Source organism: Pipistrellus kuhlii, unplaced genomic scaffold, assembly GCF_014108245.1.
Source record: "Pipistrellus kuhlii isolate mPipKuh1 unplaced genomic scaffold, mPipKuh1.p scaffold_m20_p_32, whole genome shotgun sequence".
Classification (NCBI taxonomy): domain Eukaryota; kingdom Metazoa; phylum Chordata; class Mammalia; order Chiroptera; family Vespertilionidae; genus Pipistrellus; species Pipistrellus kuhlii.
In genome coordinates, this window is record NW_023425532.1 from 1,318,574 (window position 1) to 1,339,039 (window position 20,466).

General features: G+C 52.0%; 1 protein-coding gene across 8 annotated transcripts; it reads right to left on the reverse strand.

The window, feature by feature from the left end:
* Positions 1-565: 565 nt before the first annotated feature.
* Positions 566-19,131, reverse strand: HDAC6 (histone deacetylase 6). 8 transcript variants are annotated; one of them, XM_036460537.2, is made up of 29 exons: positions 19,008-19,131; positions 17,782-17,904; positions 17,569-17,697; positions 17,347-17,435; positions 15,141-15,225; positions 15,005-15,045; positions 14,498-14,594; positions 14,253-14,350; positions 13,158-13,262; positions 12,967-13,035; positions 8,765-8,891; positions 8,589-8,654; positions 8,439-8,498; positions 8,272-8,361; positions 7,860-7,966; positions 7,703-7,770; positions 7,283-7,448; positions 7,064-7,192; positions 6,738-6,906; positions 6,356-6,489; positions 5,836-5,904; positions 5,532-5,724; positions 4,000-4,149; positions 2,495-2,669; positions 1,919-2,385; positions 1,728-1,835; positions 1,432-1,578; positions 1,208-1,336; positions 566-996 (listed from the first exon to the last, which is right to left on the reverse strand). In XM_036460537.2, exons 2-29 carry the CDS (start codon positions 17,872-17,874, stop codon positions 928-930), a joined length of 3,429 nt encoding a protein of 1,142 aa, XP_036316430.1. In that variant the 5' UTR covers positions 17,875-17,904; positions 19,008-19,131; the 3' UTR covers positions 566-927. The 8 variants fall into 8 exon arrangements, with proteins under 8 accessions (XP_036316430.1, XP_036316429.1, XP_036316424.1 ...); XM_036460536.1 differs by lacking the exon at positions 19,008-19,131 and adding an exon at positions 18,446-18,555 and having other exon boundaries at positions 17,569-17,694; XM_036460531.1 differs by lacking the exon at positions 19,008-19,131 and adding an exon at positions 18,446-18,555.
* Positions 19,132-20,466: the final 1,335 nt, after the last annotated feature.

A 20,466-nucleotide genomic window follows, 5' to 3' on the forward strand; every position in this document is an offset into this window, starting at 1 on the left:
GACTTGAGTTGCCAAATTCTCACGTGGGAGAAATAAAACCTCCAAACTGTCCTCCATTTCCCAGCCCTTGGTCCATCGCAGGTATTTCTTCCCCCCAAGAAGCTACTACCCATGATTATAAAATTTAAGTATGTTAAACCTGGACATGCCCCTCATCCAAATCAGAAAGACAGGTGGGGAGACTGAGGCCTGACTGTGAGGCTCCTATTTCTAAGGCACTTGTTTCCTCAGGATTCTACCATTTAATGTATAGTGGAGCCAGTCACGCTGTGAGCAGGGGGTTGACCTGACAAACACCTATGTCCTGTTGGCCAGGAGTGTGGGGTTCTCCTCCTACATGATTAAAGGCTTTCTCCAGGCCTGGCCAGTGTGGCTCAGTTGGTTGAACATGGTCCTGTGCACTGAAAGGTTGTGGGTTCAATTCCTGGTCAGGGCATGTGACTGGGTTGTGTGCTTGATACCCCACAGGGGGCATGCAGGAGGCATCCGATCGATGTTTCTCTCTCTCCCTTTCTTGTTCTCTAAAAATCAATGAAAACAGTCAATAAAAACGGCTTCCACCAGGTTTTGTAACAGCTTGTACTTTATTACATATGCAACCCCACTATACCTGCCCCTTGCTTCCCACTCCCTCCAGAGTATCATCTTCTTGATATCAGCCCCCTCTGAGGCAACTAAGCTATCCCGTTCTCTCCGGGGCAGAACAGACGGGAGCCCCTAGAGCAGTCGGTGGGCAGGGGGGAGCTACAATTAACCATCACAGTCCTCTTAACAGGTATTTAAACTTCAATCAGCACCCTTGGGGGGTTGGAAAGGGGTTTCAGGAAGGATGGATGAAGCTGCCCCTCGTCCAAGGTACAAGTTGGAACGAACTAACGCTGGTCTATCTTGGGCCTCGGAAGGCGGAGCAGAGGAGCACGTTGGGAGTTAGTGTGAGTGGGGCATGTCTTCCCCGAACTTGTTCTGGTGGGCGACGTTCTTCACCTCTAGGAGAGTCTGAGGAGGAGGCAAGAGAGAGTGGGAAGAAAGAGTGAGGACCCCCTCTACCTCAGCCAGGAGGCTGCCCCCACTCCAGCCCTTAACCACCCTGTCTCCTGGACCAGCCCACACGCAGAAGGGCCTCCATCGCCCCCTTATCCGATCACAGAAGGGGTGTGTGTGGCGGGAGTGAGTGTGTACACATTAGAGGCTCCTGCCTGGGGCTCACCTGGTGGTGAACATAGGCCTGACATGGGTAACACCAGGTAGACAGGTCAGTGTAGCTGAGGACCAGTGGGTGGCCTGAGCTTTCGTAGTGCCGGACCATGTGGGCATTGATGTAACGGCTGCAGTAGACCTGAGGGAGGGAGGGAACGTTGGGCAGGGATCAGCACCCACCTGTGGTTTGTCCCTGGGCCAACCTCAGCCCCATCCCCATTCTCTGCTGCATACCTCGTAGCAAGACAGACACACCCAGTTCTCCTGAGGTGCTCCACAGTCCTGACAAGGTTGGGTCACATCCAAGCCTGCCTCAGGAAGGGGGCGTACTGCCACCAAATGGGGACACCAGGCCAGTGGTGTCACAGCGTAAAACGTGGCCTGGGGGGAGGGAACATGGCACAGGTGGGTGAAACGGAGTAAGGTAGGGTCTTATCTCCCCATTAGATGTCCCTGCGTCACATGCTCCTACTGGAGGCACACCCGGGGAAAAGAAGGAAGCCACAGTTCCGTCCACTCCCTGAGCTCACCTGGTCAATGTTCCCAAAGGCCTGCAATGGCACGGAGTCATCTATGTCTCGACCTCCAGCTGCCTCTGGTAGCCCCTCCTCTTCTGGGGCCTCAGACTCTGGGGCCTCCTGGATACAGAGGCAAGAGATGCATCTGGGTCCTGATTCTTGCCCCCTTCTTCCCTCTACCTGCGTGTGCCGGTGGGCCTTACCTGAGCCTTGTCGTCTAGCTCCAAGGTCCTGAGATTCCCGATCAGCGTACTGAGGGAGATCTGGGAGGTGGCTCCTGGCACAGGTGAGGTAGGAGGAGTCTGGTTGTCAGTGCTTGAGGCTTGAGGGGTTTGGCTCAACTTGGCTCCTCCCACAGCCTCCTCTGTGGTGGTCTGGTCCAGCGCGGCTTCCCCCGCGGCGGCCTCTGAGGTAGTCTGGTTCTGTGTGGCTGCCTCGGAGGTGGTATGGTCCAGCATAGCTCCCCCCGAGGCTGCCTGTGAGGGCTGGTCCTGAGTGAGCTCCACAACAGGTGGAGTGGACTCTTGCGCAGATGCTGCTGATGTGGCCTTCCCCAGGCTTTCATCCAGAATGTTCTCTTCTAGCTTCTTAGCTGGCCCAGGATTGGCTGCTTGGGGTGCCTCCTTGGTGACCGGCTTAGAACTGAAGGGTTCTTCCTTGTCTTCCATCTCTGAAACCACGGGAGGGACATCCTTGAGTATGGGTGCTATCCCCTCTCCTGCCTCTAATCCCTGCCCTCCCTAGACCCTCACTGTCCCCAATTCCCCATGCCCACTCACTCGTGGTCCGCAAGCTGCGCCAGTATCTGCGATGGACTAGGATGGTATCAGTGATTGATTCCAGGGCCCCTAACAGTGGGGGCCGAGACAGGGTCAGCACGGGTGGCGGGTCCCCAAGGAGGGTGCGGGTACAGCAAGCCATGGACTCGGAGATGGAGGCCAGGTTATAGCCACCCTTTTTCAGGAGAAAGAGAGTGGAAGGTATGATGGAGTGTCCTCAGGGAATTTGGGAGGCATGATGTCCTGCTTCCCAATCCCGCCTCAGGGCCCTGCAAGCCTAGAAGGTGGCAACTGGGACAAGTGAAGAGAACCCACGTTTGCCAGATGGCAGTACCCACTGTGAGAGGTTGTTGTTGAGGGGGATAAACTGTGATGTGAAGTGCAAGATAATAACCACCAGAACAATAATGCTGATAGTAATATCAGTAATAGCTGCTGTTCATTACGTACTTGCTGCATGCTAGGCCCTACTCTAAGGATCTTATGCTATTAACTCAGTCCTCAAACCACGCATGCTCAATCTGTGTAGGAATGTGTCTTCACGGTACAGGAACCCACAGACACCCCTTCCCCAAACCTAGCACAGAACAGCTGGTCTTTCTCTCCACATGTACCCCTGTCCTAACTGGTATGGGAGCCCCTTTTCTCACACTCTATAGGAAACCAGTCTCTGCTGCTATTACAGATAAAGAAGCTGAGGCTCAGAGTGGTTAGATGACTTGTCTGAGGTCCTAACAGCTGAGAAGAGGCAGCGCTGGGCTCAGAACCTACGCTGTCTGGTGAGAGTCCATGTTCTTAACCATCACCCTGCAGTGCCACAGGCAGCCTGGGCACACTGAGATAATTTTTACTAGCCGATCAATCAATCTCTCTGCGACTTAGTGAAAACAAACATATAAAACTGCTAGTGTATTAATAGTGCATAACCATCAGAAGCTGTAGCACTTCTACAGTGCTTACCGTATGCTAGGCACTCTTCCAAGATTAGCCAGCCCCATCTTACAGATGAGGAGATTGAGGCCCAGGGCGTGGGAACACGGAATCATTTACAAAAAGTCAGTGAGTTTAAACTGGATAGAGATAGTTCAAGTAGTGGTGAAAAGGACAGGCTCTGGGGTCAGGCTGCTTCGATTCAAGCCCTGGCTCTGCCACTATTAAACGTGTGGCTTCTGACTAGTCACTATATCTCTCCGTGCCTCAGTTTCCCTGATCTTGAGAGGAAAATGACGAGGTCAGTGGACCTCACCTCAGAAGGCTGCTTTGTCAATGAATTAACAATGCCAGTAAAGTGTCAGAAGAGTGTCTTGCTCATAGTAAGCACTCAATGGAAGTGGTTAATGCTGGTGTTATTATTAATGTCCAGGATGTGCCAACAATGCCAGGTGTGGACACTCAAAGGAGATTTTAGGAAATCGCCCTCAGTGTTGCAGCCAGCTGGCAGCAAGGGCAGGACTGCAAGTCTTCCCAACCACCCCCAGAGTGGAAAGAGGGACCGAGGGAGTTACCTCTAGGATTAGGATGATCCGGCCACTGGCAAGGCCCATCAGCAGGTGAGTGAGGTGGGCATAGCCCTCAGGTGACAGATGGCAGCCCCCCAGCGGGTCTCCCCATGCTGCATCAAAGCCAGCTGAGACCAGCACCAATTCTGGGTTAAACTGAGGTAGGGAGAAGAGAAATGCACGGACGTGAGAGGAGGCGGGCTTGGGTATATAGTCGGTGAGGTAGATCCAGAGGCACTGAGACATGGGAGTTAGAGTCTGGGAAACAAGAGATCAGAGCCCTGAAACCAGGGAGGAAAGACACAGAGACACACGACAGACAGACATGGAGAAGATGGACAGTTAAGGACATATCAGACCCAGATTTAGAGACACGGAACACTAGGAATGGGCAGATGGGGACTAGAGGCAGAGTCCTGAGACGTGAAAACTCAGCCATCAAGAAATGGTGACATGAAACACACACACAGAGAGAGAGAGAGAGAGAGAGAGAGAGAGAGAGAGAGAGATGTCATCACACACATGCCCAAGGGTGAGAAAGAGATAGAGACTCCTCTCCCTGGGTCAAACATGTGATACATGTGCAGAAGTTACAAGGTTTTATATATATGGTGCCAAAGACAAGTGCACACGTACTTCCATCACAGAAAATGACAATCAAATGCCACACACAGAAGATGGTCACCTTTGGATGGGACTGCACGTCCTACTAGTCATGTACATACAGTTTCTCATAGAGGGGACAGTAATCCAGTCACCCCTGCACAGATACAACCGTATATGTGCCATCACTACATGGTAACAAGTCAGACACACACACACACACACACACACACACACACACAGTTGGTCACTTACACACATAGTCACACACACAGAAGGTAGTCACAGCCACTGTGCATCAGACACATGCACATATCTGAACATGTGCATCTGCACAAAGGTCAGAGATGACGCATGTATCAGCATTCTGAGTTAGCCACACACACAGTCTGCCACAGACAGACACAGTTTACACATGGAAAAGGTGGTTACATACAGCCACTCATGCAGAACCAGGCAAATCTGATACAGGCCACCTCCAGTCAGAGATAGACACAAACAGCCAGAAAGATGACTGTCGCACACAGCCTTCCATGTGCAGAAAGTCACTAACCGGCTGTCACAGAAAGAGCATGCATGACACAGAAGTGGTAGAAACAGCTGCTTGTGCAGTATCTCACATGTACTCAAACCCCTCCCCAGTTTGCACATGCAATTCTACAGAGAGAGCAGTCACTTGGGGCCACCATCACATACAGACAGCCACTGGTGATGGTATACACACAGGACACACAGCTGGGAACACGAAGACCACCCCACACACCAGGAAGTTCCTCACAGTTGCACGCAGAGAAGGCAGTCACATATGCAAAGGCCATCACAGCCCCCCCACCCCACCCTTGCTGTTTGTCCCACAGGATCAGTCACCCGGAAGTCAGACACATGTGCACGCACTGCTGTCCACACAGCCGGGTCACATCCATCCTGAAGCGTACCTCATAGGCAATGGGCAGCACCAGACGATGCCAGGCAGCCAGGTACTCAGAGTCCCCCATGCGAGGCCCATTCCAGGCCACGTTGACGGTGAAGCCTGTGCCTGCGGCCCGGCCCACCTGGTTGGGGGCGCCCTCATCCCCCATGGGAAAGAAGGTGCCATAATCATAGCGGTGCAGGGAAATGTAGAGCACACTGCCAGAAACAGGGTGGGGAGGGGTCCATGCCTGGTTAGCAGCCTGGCACCCCTGAAGCATGGCGCACCCACCTCCCTGACCGCACCTACCCCCAGGCCCAGCCCCTCACCTGGGGTCCTCCTCAAATATGTGCTGAGTTCCATTGCCGTGATGCACATCCCAGTCTACAATCAGGATCCTGAGGACCGAGAGCTTGTCAGTTACCCAGGACACGGGCCCCCTGGGAGAAGGCAGGGCCAGACCCTGGGACCTGTCTGCCGGGGCATACACTGTGGGTGGCCAGATCCTGAGTCCCTAGGGAAAGTGTTGGGGGCAAGCCTGCGGTTCCTATCGAAGTAAGGATGGCAGCTGAGGCTGGGTCCCGAACAAGTTCTCAAGCTAGACCCAGGCCCTCTGTGGGTTGGCATGGGGCTTGGACCCTGGGTTCTGCCCGGACAGTCGTCAGGGGCCGGAAATCTGGGAAGGGACCCAGGTCCTGGTTCATACCACCTGGATACCACAATGTTGGGGTCTTCTCCAAGGAAGCACTGAGGCCAGACCCTTGGCTATCTCTGGGTAAGTCCTGGGGGCTGAATAGGGGACCTGCTGAGTCAGCACTGAGCTGGGGGGTGGTGGCAGGGAGTCCTCACCGCAGTGGATGCCCACTGATGGCCTGGGCATGGCGAGCGGCCACAGCCACAGAGTTGAAAAAGCAGAAACCGCAAGCAGCATCCTGCTCTGCATGGTGACCCGGAGGGCGCACCAGGGCAACGCCATTCAAAACCTGGGGGGAGGAGCAGGGAGCCAAGGTCAAACCACTGTCCTCACTGCTTCCCTTCTCCATGTCCCCTTGCTTGTTCTCTCCCCTCCCTCCCACTACCAGCTGCTGGGGGCCGATCCTGCAGCCACATCGCCCTGAGCAAGGCCGGGGGTGAGCAGGGCTGTCCTCCTCACCCCCCTTTCCTCAGAGTGGCCTCTCCCTCCCCCAGGACCGCGTCTCCCAGCCAGAGCCCCATCCCAAAGCAGCCATACCTCTCCTGCCAGCACAGCCTCCACAAGGCAGCATGTGGCACCAGTGGCCAACTGGGCACTGGCAAAGGTGCTGGGGCAGATGTAGATGGAGTCAAAGCTGGCACTCTCACGGTACAGCTCCCGGGTTCTCATTTTCTCTGTGGCCCGTAGACGAGCCACGTACTCAGCACTGGAGGCACAGAGCGGGCATCAGGAATGGCCACGTGGTTCGGCCCCCTCCAAGGCCCCTCTTGCGACCCCCAGCAGCAACTCATACCCAGGCTCCAGCTCCCAGGTGGCATGTGTGCACCGAGGCCCCATCCCACCCCCAGGCACGAGAGTCTGACCTATGGCAGGTGAGCAGCTCGGCGTCTGTGGCAGGACGTGCGGGCAGCATGAGACAGCGCCCCGCAATGCCCAGCTCCTCCAGACGGCACATGATCCGGGAGACACGCTGGGGCACCTCGGGGTGTTGGCTGGGAGGTGGGGACAGAGGCAGGGCTCAATGCTTGAGGGGGGGGAAACCCCTGCCCACTTACACTCAGCCCAGTGCTCCAGTCGCTTACTTGTCCCACATGTTGTAGTGATCCATCATCCGCTGGTCATAGACCAGCCCGGTGCGAGTCTGAAACATTGGCCACATTGGTATTGGGAGCGCAGGAGGCGGCCATGTTCCCTCCTCTTCCTCCTCCTCGTTGTCTCCATCTTCGTTGTCCTCGTCCACGGAGTCACCTGCAAGGGGAGATGACACTCACCCTACTCCCCCGCCCTGAGTCATGTAATACTCAGTAACCCAGTTTACTCAAACGTAAAAAGGGGGGGGGGGGGAAGAGGCCTGAAACCAGGACCCAGTGAGAGAGAGGGACTGACCCTCTCCCACCAAGGCAGCCCGGAAAGTCAGAGTAGGTTCTAGAAGACAGTCTTACCCCACGGCTCATTCCATCCCTGATCCCCACGCCCCCATTAAACCTGCTCCTGCCTCCTACCTGATCTCACAAGGATCTCCCAGAAGGGCGCCAGGGCTTTCAGAGCGCAGGACAGGGATGCCTGGGCACTGGAGGGCAGGGGAAGGGAAAGAGTGACCAGATAGCCCCAAGGTGGGCAGTGAGGGCACCATTTTCTCCCTCTACCATCTGAGCTTACCTCCGGCAGGGGGCCCCGGGGTACTCGAGCATGGGGCAGGGGTCACCCAGAAGAGTGTGCAGTGAGGCGCTGACTCCCTCAGCCAGGGAGCGGAGATTGTAGCCACCCTGGGAGAATAGGGTGAGCAAGTTAGGGAAGAGCCAGATGTTACCAGAGAAGAGTAGTAGTAACATGACCACTAGGGTGCTGACTACATGTTGAGCAACAAAGAACTTAGAAGGTGACTTCCTTTCACTCACTAAACAGTGCTTTGACATGACTACTACTATTATCACACAAGTCCAGTGACTTAGGCGAGGCTGTCCAGTGAGGAAGCGGAAATGCTGGGATAGGAACTCATGCTGGACTTTGCAAGCTTTGTTATTATGTCCTCTAGGATTTACGGGCTCTGAGACGGAAGTGAGTCACTCACCTCCAGAGACAGGATCAGCCTGCCTCCTGCCAGACCCATGAGCAGATGGGTGAGCTGGGAAAACCCAGCGGGAGTGACGGCCATTTCACCCTGGGAAGACATGGAGAGTCAGTCTGGCTCCAAGCAGCCCCCTCTGCCTACCTGCCATTCCAGAGAGCCCGCCTTACCTTGGGGTCCCCTTGGAGGGCATCAAATCCAGCGGCCACCAGAACCAGCTGGGGCTGGAACTGAGGGGGGAAAGGACTACATGAGGCCACCTGTCCTCATGGCCCACCCCTCACTGTCACCCTGCACCAAATCATCCCAGACCCCCGGACCTCAAGGGCGACCGGCAGCAGGATTTGCAGGAAAGCAGCGATGTAGTCGGCATCTCGCATCCCAATCTGCAGGCAGAGGCACACGGTGGTGAGATGGGACACACTGCCCTCTGTCTTGAACCACTGAAGGGCAGGGTGAGCTTCACTCTGGGGGCAACAGGTGGGCAGACACTGACCTGGTTCCAAGGCACATTGATGGTATATCCCTGGCCGTGGCCAAAACCAGTGGTGGACCAGTTAGAGGCCTTCAGGTGGGGCCAGAAGCGACCCTGCTCATAGCGGTGGATGGAAAAATAGAGCACACTGGGGCAGAGAGAAAGAGATCGGGGGATTGAGGAGTCAATGCACCAGGCACTCCCAAAATACAGCTACCACAGCTGTTCAACCACCCATTCATTTTCTCATTATTTTCCCTATTAAATCTTTAATTCAAAGTCATTCATTTTTTCATGTTTACCTATTTCATCACTCATTCATTTCATCTCTTACTGGAACGCCTCCCTCGGCAAACACTGCTGCCCCCTCAATGCCCAACCAGGTCTTTCTCAGAGATCCTGAGAGTGGATCTATCTTAGCCCCTGAGAGCTCCTTACCCCGTGGGGACACTAGGTCATGCCCGCCCACCCACCTGTCCCTGTGTCCAAGGTGGTAACAGTAGGACAAACCCTGTGACTGTGGAGGCCCATATGGGGCTTTGCATTGGTGGGAGCCAGCTGCGGCTGCCCAGGGCATCAGGCCAGGCTCGGGAGCTTGGTTTCTCCTAAATAAAGTGGGAGACTGGGAGGTTGGAGGTAGGAGCTGTTGTGTGTGTGGAACTGGAGTGGGGGTGCTGGCGAGGGCTCTATGTGGCCAGTGAGGGGACAATTCCCTCTGCACAATACCTTACGGCCACCTCTAGTACTTCTTTTATTGTGTAGGTGAGAAGCAGAGCACTCAGAGCAGTGAGGGGGATTGCCACACAGGACAGATATTGAAAAAACACAATGGTCCCTCCAGCGGGCCGTGGGAGGGCTTAATCCTGATTGAGGCAATCCAAATGAATAATCTCCTATCCATCCACCCATCCATCGGTTCATCGCTCCCTGCCTTGTTCCAGGAAGGATTTAAGGCAGCTTTCTTCCCTTTTAGGGAAATGCATGACAGTCCCATTTTAATGAATGCTAACAATGTAGTCATACAATTTAATAAAATTGACAAAAAAATATTTATGAAATTCAGAAAAATGTATTAGGATTAGGGAAATTTATATGAAAGCTCTGGTATTGATTAGCTGGGGAAAGGATTGAGTTTTATTTTATTTTTACTCTGATAGGTAAATACCAGTTCTAAACTTTTTTTTTTTTTTTTACTAAGTTAGCCATTAAAGGGAGAGGAATACCCCACAGGACATAAAGATTATTATCAGGGAGAGAAAATAATGAAAGAAAGATTTGAAGAAAGGCAACCCCACAAGAGAGCCACCAGAATTAAGAGAACTAACACTCAGTAAACTAAGCGTATAAAGTTTTAAAATAAGTTTAACTGGTCCTGGCCGGGTAGCTGGGTTGTTTAGAGCATCATCCTGATATGCCAAGGTTGCGGGTTCGATCCCCAGTTAGTGCACATATAAGAATCAACTAATGAATGCATATGTAAGTGGAATAACAGATCAATATTTCTTTCTCTCCCTTCCTTACTCTGTCTCTAAAAGTCAATAAGTAAAAAGAATCAACCAATGAATGCATAAATAAGTGGAACAACAAATCAATGCCTCTCTTTCCCTCCCCACTCCTCTCTCTCTCCAAATAATTATAAATAAATTAAAATTAAAATAAATAAAGAAAATAAGTCTCACTTCCAGTGAAGGAATGATGAACTGATAGCACAGGTTTACCTCCCCACTCTGCTACGACCCCAGTCAAAAGACATTAAAGGAATGTTAAACAAGTATCCACCCAGAAAGGCAGAATGGGAGAAAGGATTCAGACAATGAGAGACTTCAACAAATCCCTGCAAAGTACTTTGAGGCTCCGGGGGCCCACGGGGTGACCTGGGGTTTCCCTTCTGGAGAAATCAAGCACAGTTCCAGGTCACTGCACACAAAATCAGTCCTGAATAACCAGCTCTCCCAATGGCCCATTCACTAAGTTTACTTCTTTCTTTTAACTACTTTGCTTTAATTTTCCTTGTCTTCATAATGGTCTTTTAAGGACTGTCCAACTTGTCCCCACCCCAAAATCCTGCTGTTGGGAGTTAAGAGACAGAGAGATGGGGAGAAGGGAGACAGAAGAGCATGGATAAATTCTTTCATTTATACAAATCAGATTACTCAGAAAGAAATGAAAATCACACTGACATCAGACGTCTGTCAGCCACACTGAAAGCTAGAAAATAATAAAGCAATGTCTACAGAACAGCCAATCTAGATTAGATAATGGCCATGGGAGCTCAGGATCTACGGGAAGAAGTGGATTCTACACAGTCTGTTTAACAGAAGACTGGATAAACAAAAATTACTCAGTAGTGTCTCCTACTGAGGACTAGTTCAATCACTTTCTGCTGGAAGGGTAAGCTGCTGCTCTTTCTGGAGGAAAATCTGGCAGCAGATCCCAGACTTTAAAGCATGCCAACCCTCTGACCCAGTAACCCATGACAGGAAATTCATCCTATAGATATACTCAGAGTGTAAAATTAAATATTTACCATACTATTCACTGTAGAATTGTAATAGCAAAACCTGGGAAGCATCGTGTATGCCCCAGAGTTAAGTGACCAGAGGTACAGCCATACCATGGCATACTGTACAGCCCTTACAAAGAAGGAGGTTCTTTTTAGAAGTATTAACATGGAGCAGTGTCTACCACATGCTGTTAAATGCGAAAAGCAAATGGCCACAGACCATGTAGAGCAAGCATGTCAAACTCACAGCCCACAGGCTGCATGCAGCCCACAATGAATATTTTTGCGGCCCAGACAATATAACAGCATGTAAGAAATGTTTTAATAAAAGTTTTGTAACTTATTTAAAATATCCTGTTATACAGAATTATTAATAACGAACTATAATGTTCGATAATGACTGGTTACTATAATCGTGTTGCATTCTTTTTCCTTTTCTCTCCACTAATTTCTCTTCACTAATACTAACAAGCAAATTATTTTAGCAGCCAGTTGCCACATCATTAGTCTTGTACTGACTTGTGTGGTGTGCACAACAGGAAATATTTTGCTTTCGGAGAACAAGAAAAATAGTTTTATTTGCATTACGCTTCTTAATTTGTGCAGTTATTCAGTGTCTGGTAAGTTAATGTTCAAGAAAAAATATTACTTTTTATTAAAATGTTCTATTTTATGTTAATGATGACTCATTTATTTCAGCCCTTTGTATTCAGCATGTCTCTACAGAAATATAAACCTATGTTTCTATGAAAATTGGAGCTTTTGTTTTGTAAACTTAAACCTTATTTATTTGGCCTCTGTCAGCCTTTGAATCTGACAGGCTTGATGTAGAAGATTACCCCATTAGGCAGTGTATTAATAATGATGATAATGAATATTTATATATGTATATGAAAAATTCCATAAGGATATAACATAAACTATCAACAATTATTTTTGAGGTGATAGGAATTATAGGAGAGTCAATGCTATAGACAGTTCTGCATTATTTTTTATAAATTCTTAAAATTGATTTTAGAGAGAGAAAGGAAGAGATAGAGAAATTCCAATGTGAGAAATATCAATTGGCTGCCTCCCGCATGCACCCTGACAAGGGGTATGTGCCCTGACCAGGAATCAAACCCATGCCCCTTTGGTGCATGGAATGATTCTCCAACCAACTGAGCCACACCAGCCAGGGCTTCTTTAATTTTTTAAAAATTGTATTTTATTGGTTTTAGAGAGAGAGGAAGGGAGAGAGATAGAGATTGAAACATCGACCAGCTGCTTCCTGTAACCCAGGCATGTGCCCTGACTGGGGATCGAACTAGTGACCTCTTGGTTCATGGGTCAATGCTAAACCACTCAGTCACACCAGCTGGGCTTATTTAATGTTTTAAATAAATAAAATGATGTAGTAATTTGAGGTTCACTCCAGCTTCAGGGTAAATTGGTAAGCAAGATCTCTAAATGTTTGTGAAGCAAATCTCATCTCTTCCCATTCTTCTCTGTGTGAACCTGTAAGCCTCAGTTCACCCATCTGTAAAATGGGGAACTCAACAGTCCCTGCCTCAGTGAAATTAAGAGTTCGGATACGCAGAGAGCAGCACAGAACCTGGTCCCAGGGCAGGCCCAATGTAACGTGAATGCCTCCCCTTCCCTCCTGGCCCCTTCTGGTTGGGCCTCTAAGGGTGGGGGGTGGCTGGGAATCTAGCATCTGAGGTGGCATGTGGGGGCATACCTGGGGTCCTGGTCAAAGGTAAACTGTGTTCCTTGACCATGGTGCACATCCCAATCCACAATGAGGACCCTGTGAGCAGAAGAGAAGGGGGCGTTGTAAAAGATCGTCCAGGTGCACCTGGGGAAATGCCCCCACCAGGCTACCCCACCTGTGCCACCCCCATCACCGTTGCCCTGCTACTTGCTGCTGACCTCTGAATGCCATGCTTCTGCTGAGCATAGCGAGCAGCCACGGCCACGTGGTTGAACATGCAGTATCCATCCATAAGACTGTGCTGGGCATGGTGTCCGGGAGGCCTAGGCAGGACAGGGAAAGCCACAGATTGGGGACTCCTCCTCTGCAGAGGAACGGACTCTCCCTCGCTCTCTAATCCCGTTAGACCACCAACCCCCCCCACAACCCCCAAGTGCTGATGCCTACCAATCTGCCAGGAACTGAGTAACTGGGGCCCTTAGACTCTCACCCCCAGTTTACTGCTCTCTCTTTGAAGGAAACTTGATAATGTTCCTTAAAATTAGCAGTGTATATACCCTCACACCTAGTCATTTTGCTCTGAGGACTTAGCCCACAGCCTATATAGCAAAAAGGATAAAATCACATGCTTATAAATGGACAACAATATTTGTGCAGCATTTTTTGGAAAAAAATGATTGGGGAGAAATAAAACGCCCAACAGCAGGGAGCTGGTTAACTTGCTGTGGCACAGTGGCGTTCTACATGGGTCTAGGCTGCACAGTGAGAGAGTAGCTTTCTGAAATGGCTAAGTGGAAAATGCCTGGGATGGAAGGGAACATCTTGAATGCTGGAGCCCTCCCCTAAAATAGGGAGGAAGGAGAAAGGCTCCATCTTCTGCCTTTCATCAGTTCTTAGGGTGCCAACAATGATAAGATGCACTGTGATTTTTACATGCCGACAACAAAGCAGAAACTGCTGCCAACTGAATTCTAAGATGCCACTGTTTACAAGATGCATCTGAATTTCAAGATGTTACCAATATGACAAATATGCGTCTCAGAATCAACGAAATATGGTATTTACTCCGTGAGAACGCAGACTATTTCTGGGGCACACATGAGTTCCTGGTTACAGTGACTACCTCGAGGAGAGGAAGCATGTGCCTGGGGGACGGGGTGGGAGGGAGACTTTTTCTTGTACGCCCATTTGCATTTTAAGCATGCAAATACCCTACCCTTACAAATATACTACCCATTGTCCATACATTTTACAATGGACGGAAGAAAATTTTTTTTTTTTATCGTAAAAACCCAAATGCTGACAGGTCCTACCTGACAATAGCCATGCCATTCCTGATTTCAGCCCCCAGGACCGCATCCACCAGCCTGAGGACGGAGCCTGAGGCCAGGCAGGCACAGGTGTATGAGTTCTGGAGAGACAGTGGGGAGCCAGAGAGGGAGTGAGGGAGAGGTCAGCTCTGTCCACGCAGCTGCTTCCCCTGCGGTGGGGGTGGGAGGTAGGGATGGGCACCCCCAGGATGGCTACCACCCTCTGCCCTCACAGTGCTTATCCCTACCGGATGCAGATAAACTGAGTCGTAGGTGTCAGCGAGGCCTCGCAGTTCTCCCTCATTCATGTATTGGGTTGTCTCCATCAGATCTATATATTCCAGGCTGGGGATACAGACGGGGAAGATAAGATTCAAGGTTCTGCCTCCCTCCTTGGCCCTGAGCTGGGGCCCTGCTTCCTCCCCAGATAAGCCCTTTATGTACCAGACCCCTGGACAAGCCAGACTTCCTCAATTAAAAGCTGTTGTTTACATACCAGATTGTAATGAGAACAATAGCTCATCAGGCTGCTGATTTGTCAGGCACCATTCTAAGCACGCAACATATGTCAAACCCTCCTGAGGAACTTGCATTCACTAGTCCCCCAGTTATTGGCGATGACAATGAGATTCAGAGAAGTTCAGCAACTTGCCCAAAGCCACACAGCCCAGGAGCTTCCTTCCCAAAGCATCCGGTCTGCCCTGGTGGGCCCAGGGTAGCCTCCTCCCCGTCCCTACAAGGTAACCAGAATTCACCTGTGAACCAACATCAGCTCTTCCTTTTCCGCAAACCGGGCCTGAGGAGACACAAGAAACAAAGGGCTAAGGTGCGGGCCAAAACCAGATCCTGCCAGCTCCTGCCTCCACCCAATGCGCTGGCCAGGGAACTCACCTGAAAGGACACACAGCGGTCCAGGAGGCCCTCCTGGATCAGCTGCTCCTTGATGGCATGGAGCCGCTCAGGGCATTCAGGGAAGCTGGGTGGACAGAGGTAAGTCACGTGAACACACAGACATATACAGAGACACTGGTGAGCAACACAGCTGGTCCTGCCTTCTTCTCCATCCAACACTGCACACCAGAAACTTCAAAGTTACCCCTGATACCTGTTGGCTTGGTTCTCACAACATATCCAGGGCCTGCCCCTCTCCGCATTACCCCCACTGCTGCTCCCATCATCTCCCACCTGGGCTACTCCAGTCAGCTCCTCATTGGCCTTCCCACTTCTGCCCTCACTCCCCCAACAATCCTTTCTTCCCACAGGAGCCAGACGCTGGGGAAAATCCAAATCAGATCATGTCCCACCTAAACTCAACATTTTTTTTATAGCAATACCAAAGATAAATATTTATTCTCAGAACTTTCTCACGGCTCCCATCTTATCAGCTAGCTTTCCCCGGCTGCCTAGACACTGCTCCCACATTATCTTCATGGCTCCCTCCCTCACCTCCTTCAGATACCAGTGAGGCATTCCTTGACCATCCTTTCCCAAACTGAAGAGTTCCTCCATTGTTCCTTCTGCTCCTCTCCCTCCTGCTTCAGTGCTTCTGCGCATCACAGAACTTTTGTTTCTAACACACTGTATCATTTACTTTGTCTTATTATCTGTTTTCTCCCTCAAAACTGTGATCTCCACACACACTAGAGTTTCTTTGTTTTGTCTACTGCCATGTCCCTGAAGTCCTTTGCCACTCTGAGTCTTCCATTGGGATAGGGGAGATAGATACCGAAGTGGTAAAGCATAGTAAGTAGAATGAGCAAACAATGGCACGAGCTAGGAAGATCTCAAAGATCAAGTGTAAGGGCGGGGGAGGGGGAGTAGCCAGGCACAGTCCTCTCTGAGAGTCTCCTTGAGATGTGAATGTTAACTGGAAGAAGAGAAGGCAGAAACGAATCTCTGGAGAAGGGATTGGCCAAGGCGAAGACCTGGAATTGAGGGAATGCCTGGCATGCTGGAAGAGCAGCAAGGGGCCCAGGGTGAGTGAAGTGAAGTGAAACGAATGAGGAAGAGGACTGGCTGATGGAGTCACCAAGGTGACGTGGAGCCAGGTCACGTGGAACCTAAGAGGCCAAAATGAAGAATTTGAACTTTACCTTGGAGATAATGATCTATCCTTGAAAGATTTTAAAAAAGAGAACATCACATATCTATCAACAAGTGAATCTAAGTCAATTGAATTAAAAATCTGAAGAACAGAATAAACTGGTGAATATAATAGAATCAAGGGCATAGAAATGGGAGGGGATTGATAATTCTCAGGGGGAAAGGGGTGTCTGTGTGGGGGTACGGGAAGAGACTGGACAAAAATCACATATCTATGGATGAGGTGGGGGGGGGGAGGGGAGAGGAGGAGGTAAGGGCAGAGGGTGGAGTGGGGACCAGATGGAGGGGAGCTATGGGGGGGGGAGAAACAATTGTAATAATCTGAACAATAAAGATTTTTTTTAAAGAAGAAAAAAGAAAGAGAACATCATCTCGCACATATTTTTTTAGGCTGCTGTGTGGAAAACAGACAGCACGGATGAGAGTGGAAACAGGAAACAAGTGAGGGGCCCCTGCCAGTTTAGGTGAGTGATGATGGTGGTGGCAGCGAGAAGTCAGATACGGAATTCATTTTACACTCAGAGACAAAAGAATTTGTTGATGGCTTACATGTGTGAGCAAATGGGAGGTGGAATTCTTCCGTTTCAGCACACATGTCTCTTTTTCAAGGATACTTTCTGGGAACCCTGGATGCTAGTCTGAAATCCTTACTAAACACTTTTGAAGCCCATAGTCCTAAGTCCTCCCGTATTAAACACTTCATGCTGCTGCTGGCTGGTTAAGGATCTGCTCTCCCACTCACCTACCAGCGCCTTGGGAAGGGACCCTGTCTGTCTTGTCCAACACATTTGTATCCCCGACTCCTGGCACACAGCAGGCACTTAATACATGTTTGCTGGCTAAATGAAAAGAACCCCTTCAAACCTGCACCCCACCTCCCTAAGTCATCTGCTGCCAGTCTCTAGGCTACTGCAAGAAAGGATCTGTTCTTGCTAATGGCTCGAAGTGTGCATATTTGTGTGGTTTGGGGACAGCTGGAGGAGTCAAGTCTTACCTGTCATCCCAAAGGCAGTGGAAGTCATTTAGCTGCTCATCAAACACCACGCCAGTACCAGAGTGTGTCTTGGCCTCAAGGGTTAGGTCCTGCAGGGAAGAAATGGGAGACACTGATCCACTTAGGGTCTGAGGCAGAGGTAACATCCCGTAATGCCCAAGATGGAGAACCTCAGGGTTTTGATGGTCACAGAAGGCTGAATTATGGCCAGGCCTCTCTTACCAGTCCTTGCATCCCCTCGATTAGGTCTTGCTCTGATGCTTGGCTGAGCTTCTTCATTCTGCCTTTCTTCTTCACCTCTGCCAGCCTGGGGCTGGGGCGGAGTCCAGTACCCTTCTTAACACCTGGCTTCTGCCAAACAGAGAGAAAGGTCAGAATCCACTGCACGGCCCACTGCTCCCCTTCCCCCTCATCAGGACGGGTCTGGGGCCTCACCGAGATGATGCTGGCGTCCTGGGGGGGCGTCTGGGGGCTGTGTATGCTCCTTCGCTGCCTTGCGGTGGTGGAATCCTGGCCGGTGGAGGTCATGGTCGGGGAGATTTCACCCCTGACGTGGTTCTAGGGGGTGCGGTGGAGGTGACTGAAGGGACTAGGGTATGCTGAGGACCCTACACCCCAGCCTCTCCCCAGGCCCCGCCCCTTATGCTATCCTATCCCACTGCCTTCCAAAACTCTCTCTCTCTCTCTCTCTCTCTCTCTCTCTCTCTCTCTCTCTCTCTCAGGGCTCTCTCCCTCCACTGGGATGTCTAGTCCACCTGGCCCCGCCCATTCCGCTAGACTCCACCCCTTTAACACTATTCTTTCTTTCAAAGTTTCGCCCTTTCAAAAAGCAATGAACCCCCCTAGATTCAGTCCATTCGAGGGCCCGATTTTTCCAACAAATCACGCCCCTTCCGCTCTACCAAACCATCCCCAGATTCTTTCCTTCCTCTCAGCCTCGCGCGGACCCCACCTCCCCACAGACTTGCCTTTTCCACCCAATCCCCCCGGAAAATCACCCACCCTTTCAGGCAGCCAGCCCCGGCGCGGCCCCCGGCCCCCGGCCCCCCTCCACCCTGCACGATCCACCTAACCTCACCCCTTCCCCGCCGCCCGGCACCTTCCTCTAGGCCAGATTCCGTCCCTTAACGTTTCAACCCGCACCGCTCCTCGGGGAACGGCCCCTTTCCCCCACCAAACCCCACCCCCCGCCCAAACCCTACCCCCGACGTTTTCCCAAACCCCCTCAGGCCAGATTCCAGCCACCGCCCGCCAACCCCCGCCCCCTCCGTCAGCGCCGACCAATCCCTTCAGCTCCGCACGGAGGCCCCGCGCGGCCTCTCCTCAAACCCCGCCCAGGACCGGCGCCGCCCCCCTCCCCGCCACCTGGGACGGGCTGCCGGGGCCCAGGCCCGCGCCTCCATTGGGCCCGGCCTCTCTACTCACCGCCCCGATCCCGCCCACACCCTCAGGGCCGCGCTCCCTGCGAGCTCCTCCTCCCTCGAGCTCGCCAACGGCCGGCGGCGACGTCATCATCGCGCGACGCGGGGCCGGGCCTGCGCATGCGCGGAGCGCGCGCGCCCGCCGTTCCACACGACGCCGCGGCGCCCGCCCCTCCCCCACCCGCCGCCGCCTTTGTCCCCGCCGCCCCGGCCGCCGGCCCTCCGTCCGCGTCCAGTCACCTCAGGAGCCCTCCGGACCCACAACCCCTGTGCCTTGAGGTGACCCAAGAGAGCAGACGGGATAGCGAACGAGGGAGTTAGGCGAAGGCGGCGCCTCTGCCGCTCGCGGCTTTCCCGCGCTGCGCGCGCTGATGACGTATGGCGCGGGCGGGCCGGGGGCCCTGAGGAAACTGGAAGGTGGCTGGTGGCCGTCAGGTGGGAGTGGTAATGATGCTCAGTGTGGTGAAGATTTTTCTTTTTTAAAAAAATATACCTTTATTGGTTTCAGGGAGGAAGGGAGAGCGAGAGACAGAAACATCACTGATGAGAGAGAATCACGGATCAGCTGCCTCCCGCACCCCCCCCCCCCAATTGGGGATGTGCTCTGACCCGGCTGCTCAGCCACTGAAACCACACCTGTGGGGCACGTGGTGAGGATTTTCGGAATCCATGTTCACATCTCCGAAAGGAATCACTCACGTGACTGTGTCTTTCCACAGTGCCAGGCTTATTAGGGGGGCTGCCCCCATAAGGAAGCCAATAGATTAAGGTGACCAGGCGTCCCGCTTTTGGCGGGACAGTCCCGATTTTCAACAATTTGTCCCGCGGCGTTTTAGAAAGGCCCCGATTTTTGGAAAGAATCTTTGTTAAAAATCGGGACTGTCCCGCCAAAAGCGGGACGTCTGGTCACCTCACAATAGATGCACACGCAGGTGACTCACAGAAAGGGGGAGCTTCAGCCACAGAGCAGCAGAGGACGCCCCACGAAGGCCCGTCACCCGTGGCCTCCAGGGTTGGAGAGTCCCAACCAGGCGATCCCAGGTCCCATCGGGCTCCGAGCTGACACGGGGTACAGCCAAGCTGACCCGTGGAATGGCCCAGGCTCTGAGTTTTTATAGCCCGCGATGGGCGGGGTCCCATTCCTATCGGGGTCCAGATGGGGTCCTTATCAGAGAGTTCCCACTTTCCGTTTGGCAGTCCCGTCCCGAGGGCATTCCGTTACTCATTGCCTCCGTCTTGGGCCTCTCGCCCCTTGCCATAACTGTCATGGCTGACAGAGACGCCCTGTGGGACTGTCAGACATTGTCCAGAAAGCCTGTCCTGCTCCGGATCTCCACGGGGCTGTGCACAGGAAGTGCTCACAGTGTCACCAAGATCCGGCTGCAGAAATGGTGGCGCGGGAGGAGTCTTACGGGGCAAATGAGGGTAATGATAGCAAGCGTTATGTGTCGGGCATTGCAAGCCGCAGTTCTGAGAGGTAGTTCCCATTATGAAGGCCGCTTTGCAGATAAGGAAACTGAGGTTACGTGACTTGGTCATGTGACCCTGGGCAAGTGACTGACCAGCTCCGTGCTTCAGTTTCCTCATCTGGAAAATGGTGATAAAACAGTGCCCAGGGCCAGGGTGGACCACCCTCCACCCAGTAACCTCTGCCTCCAAGTGTGTGCCTAGGCGAAGGGGGCGTTAGTTGCCCCTTTGT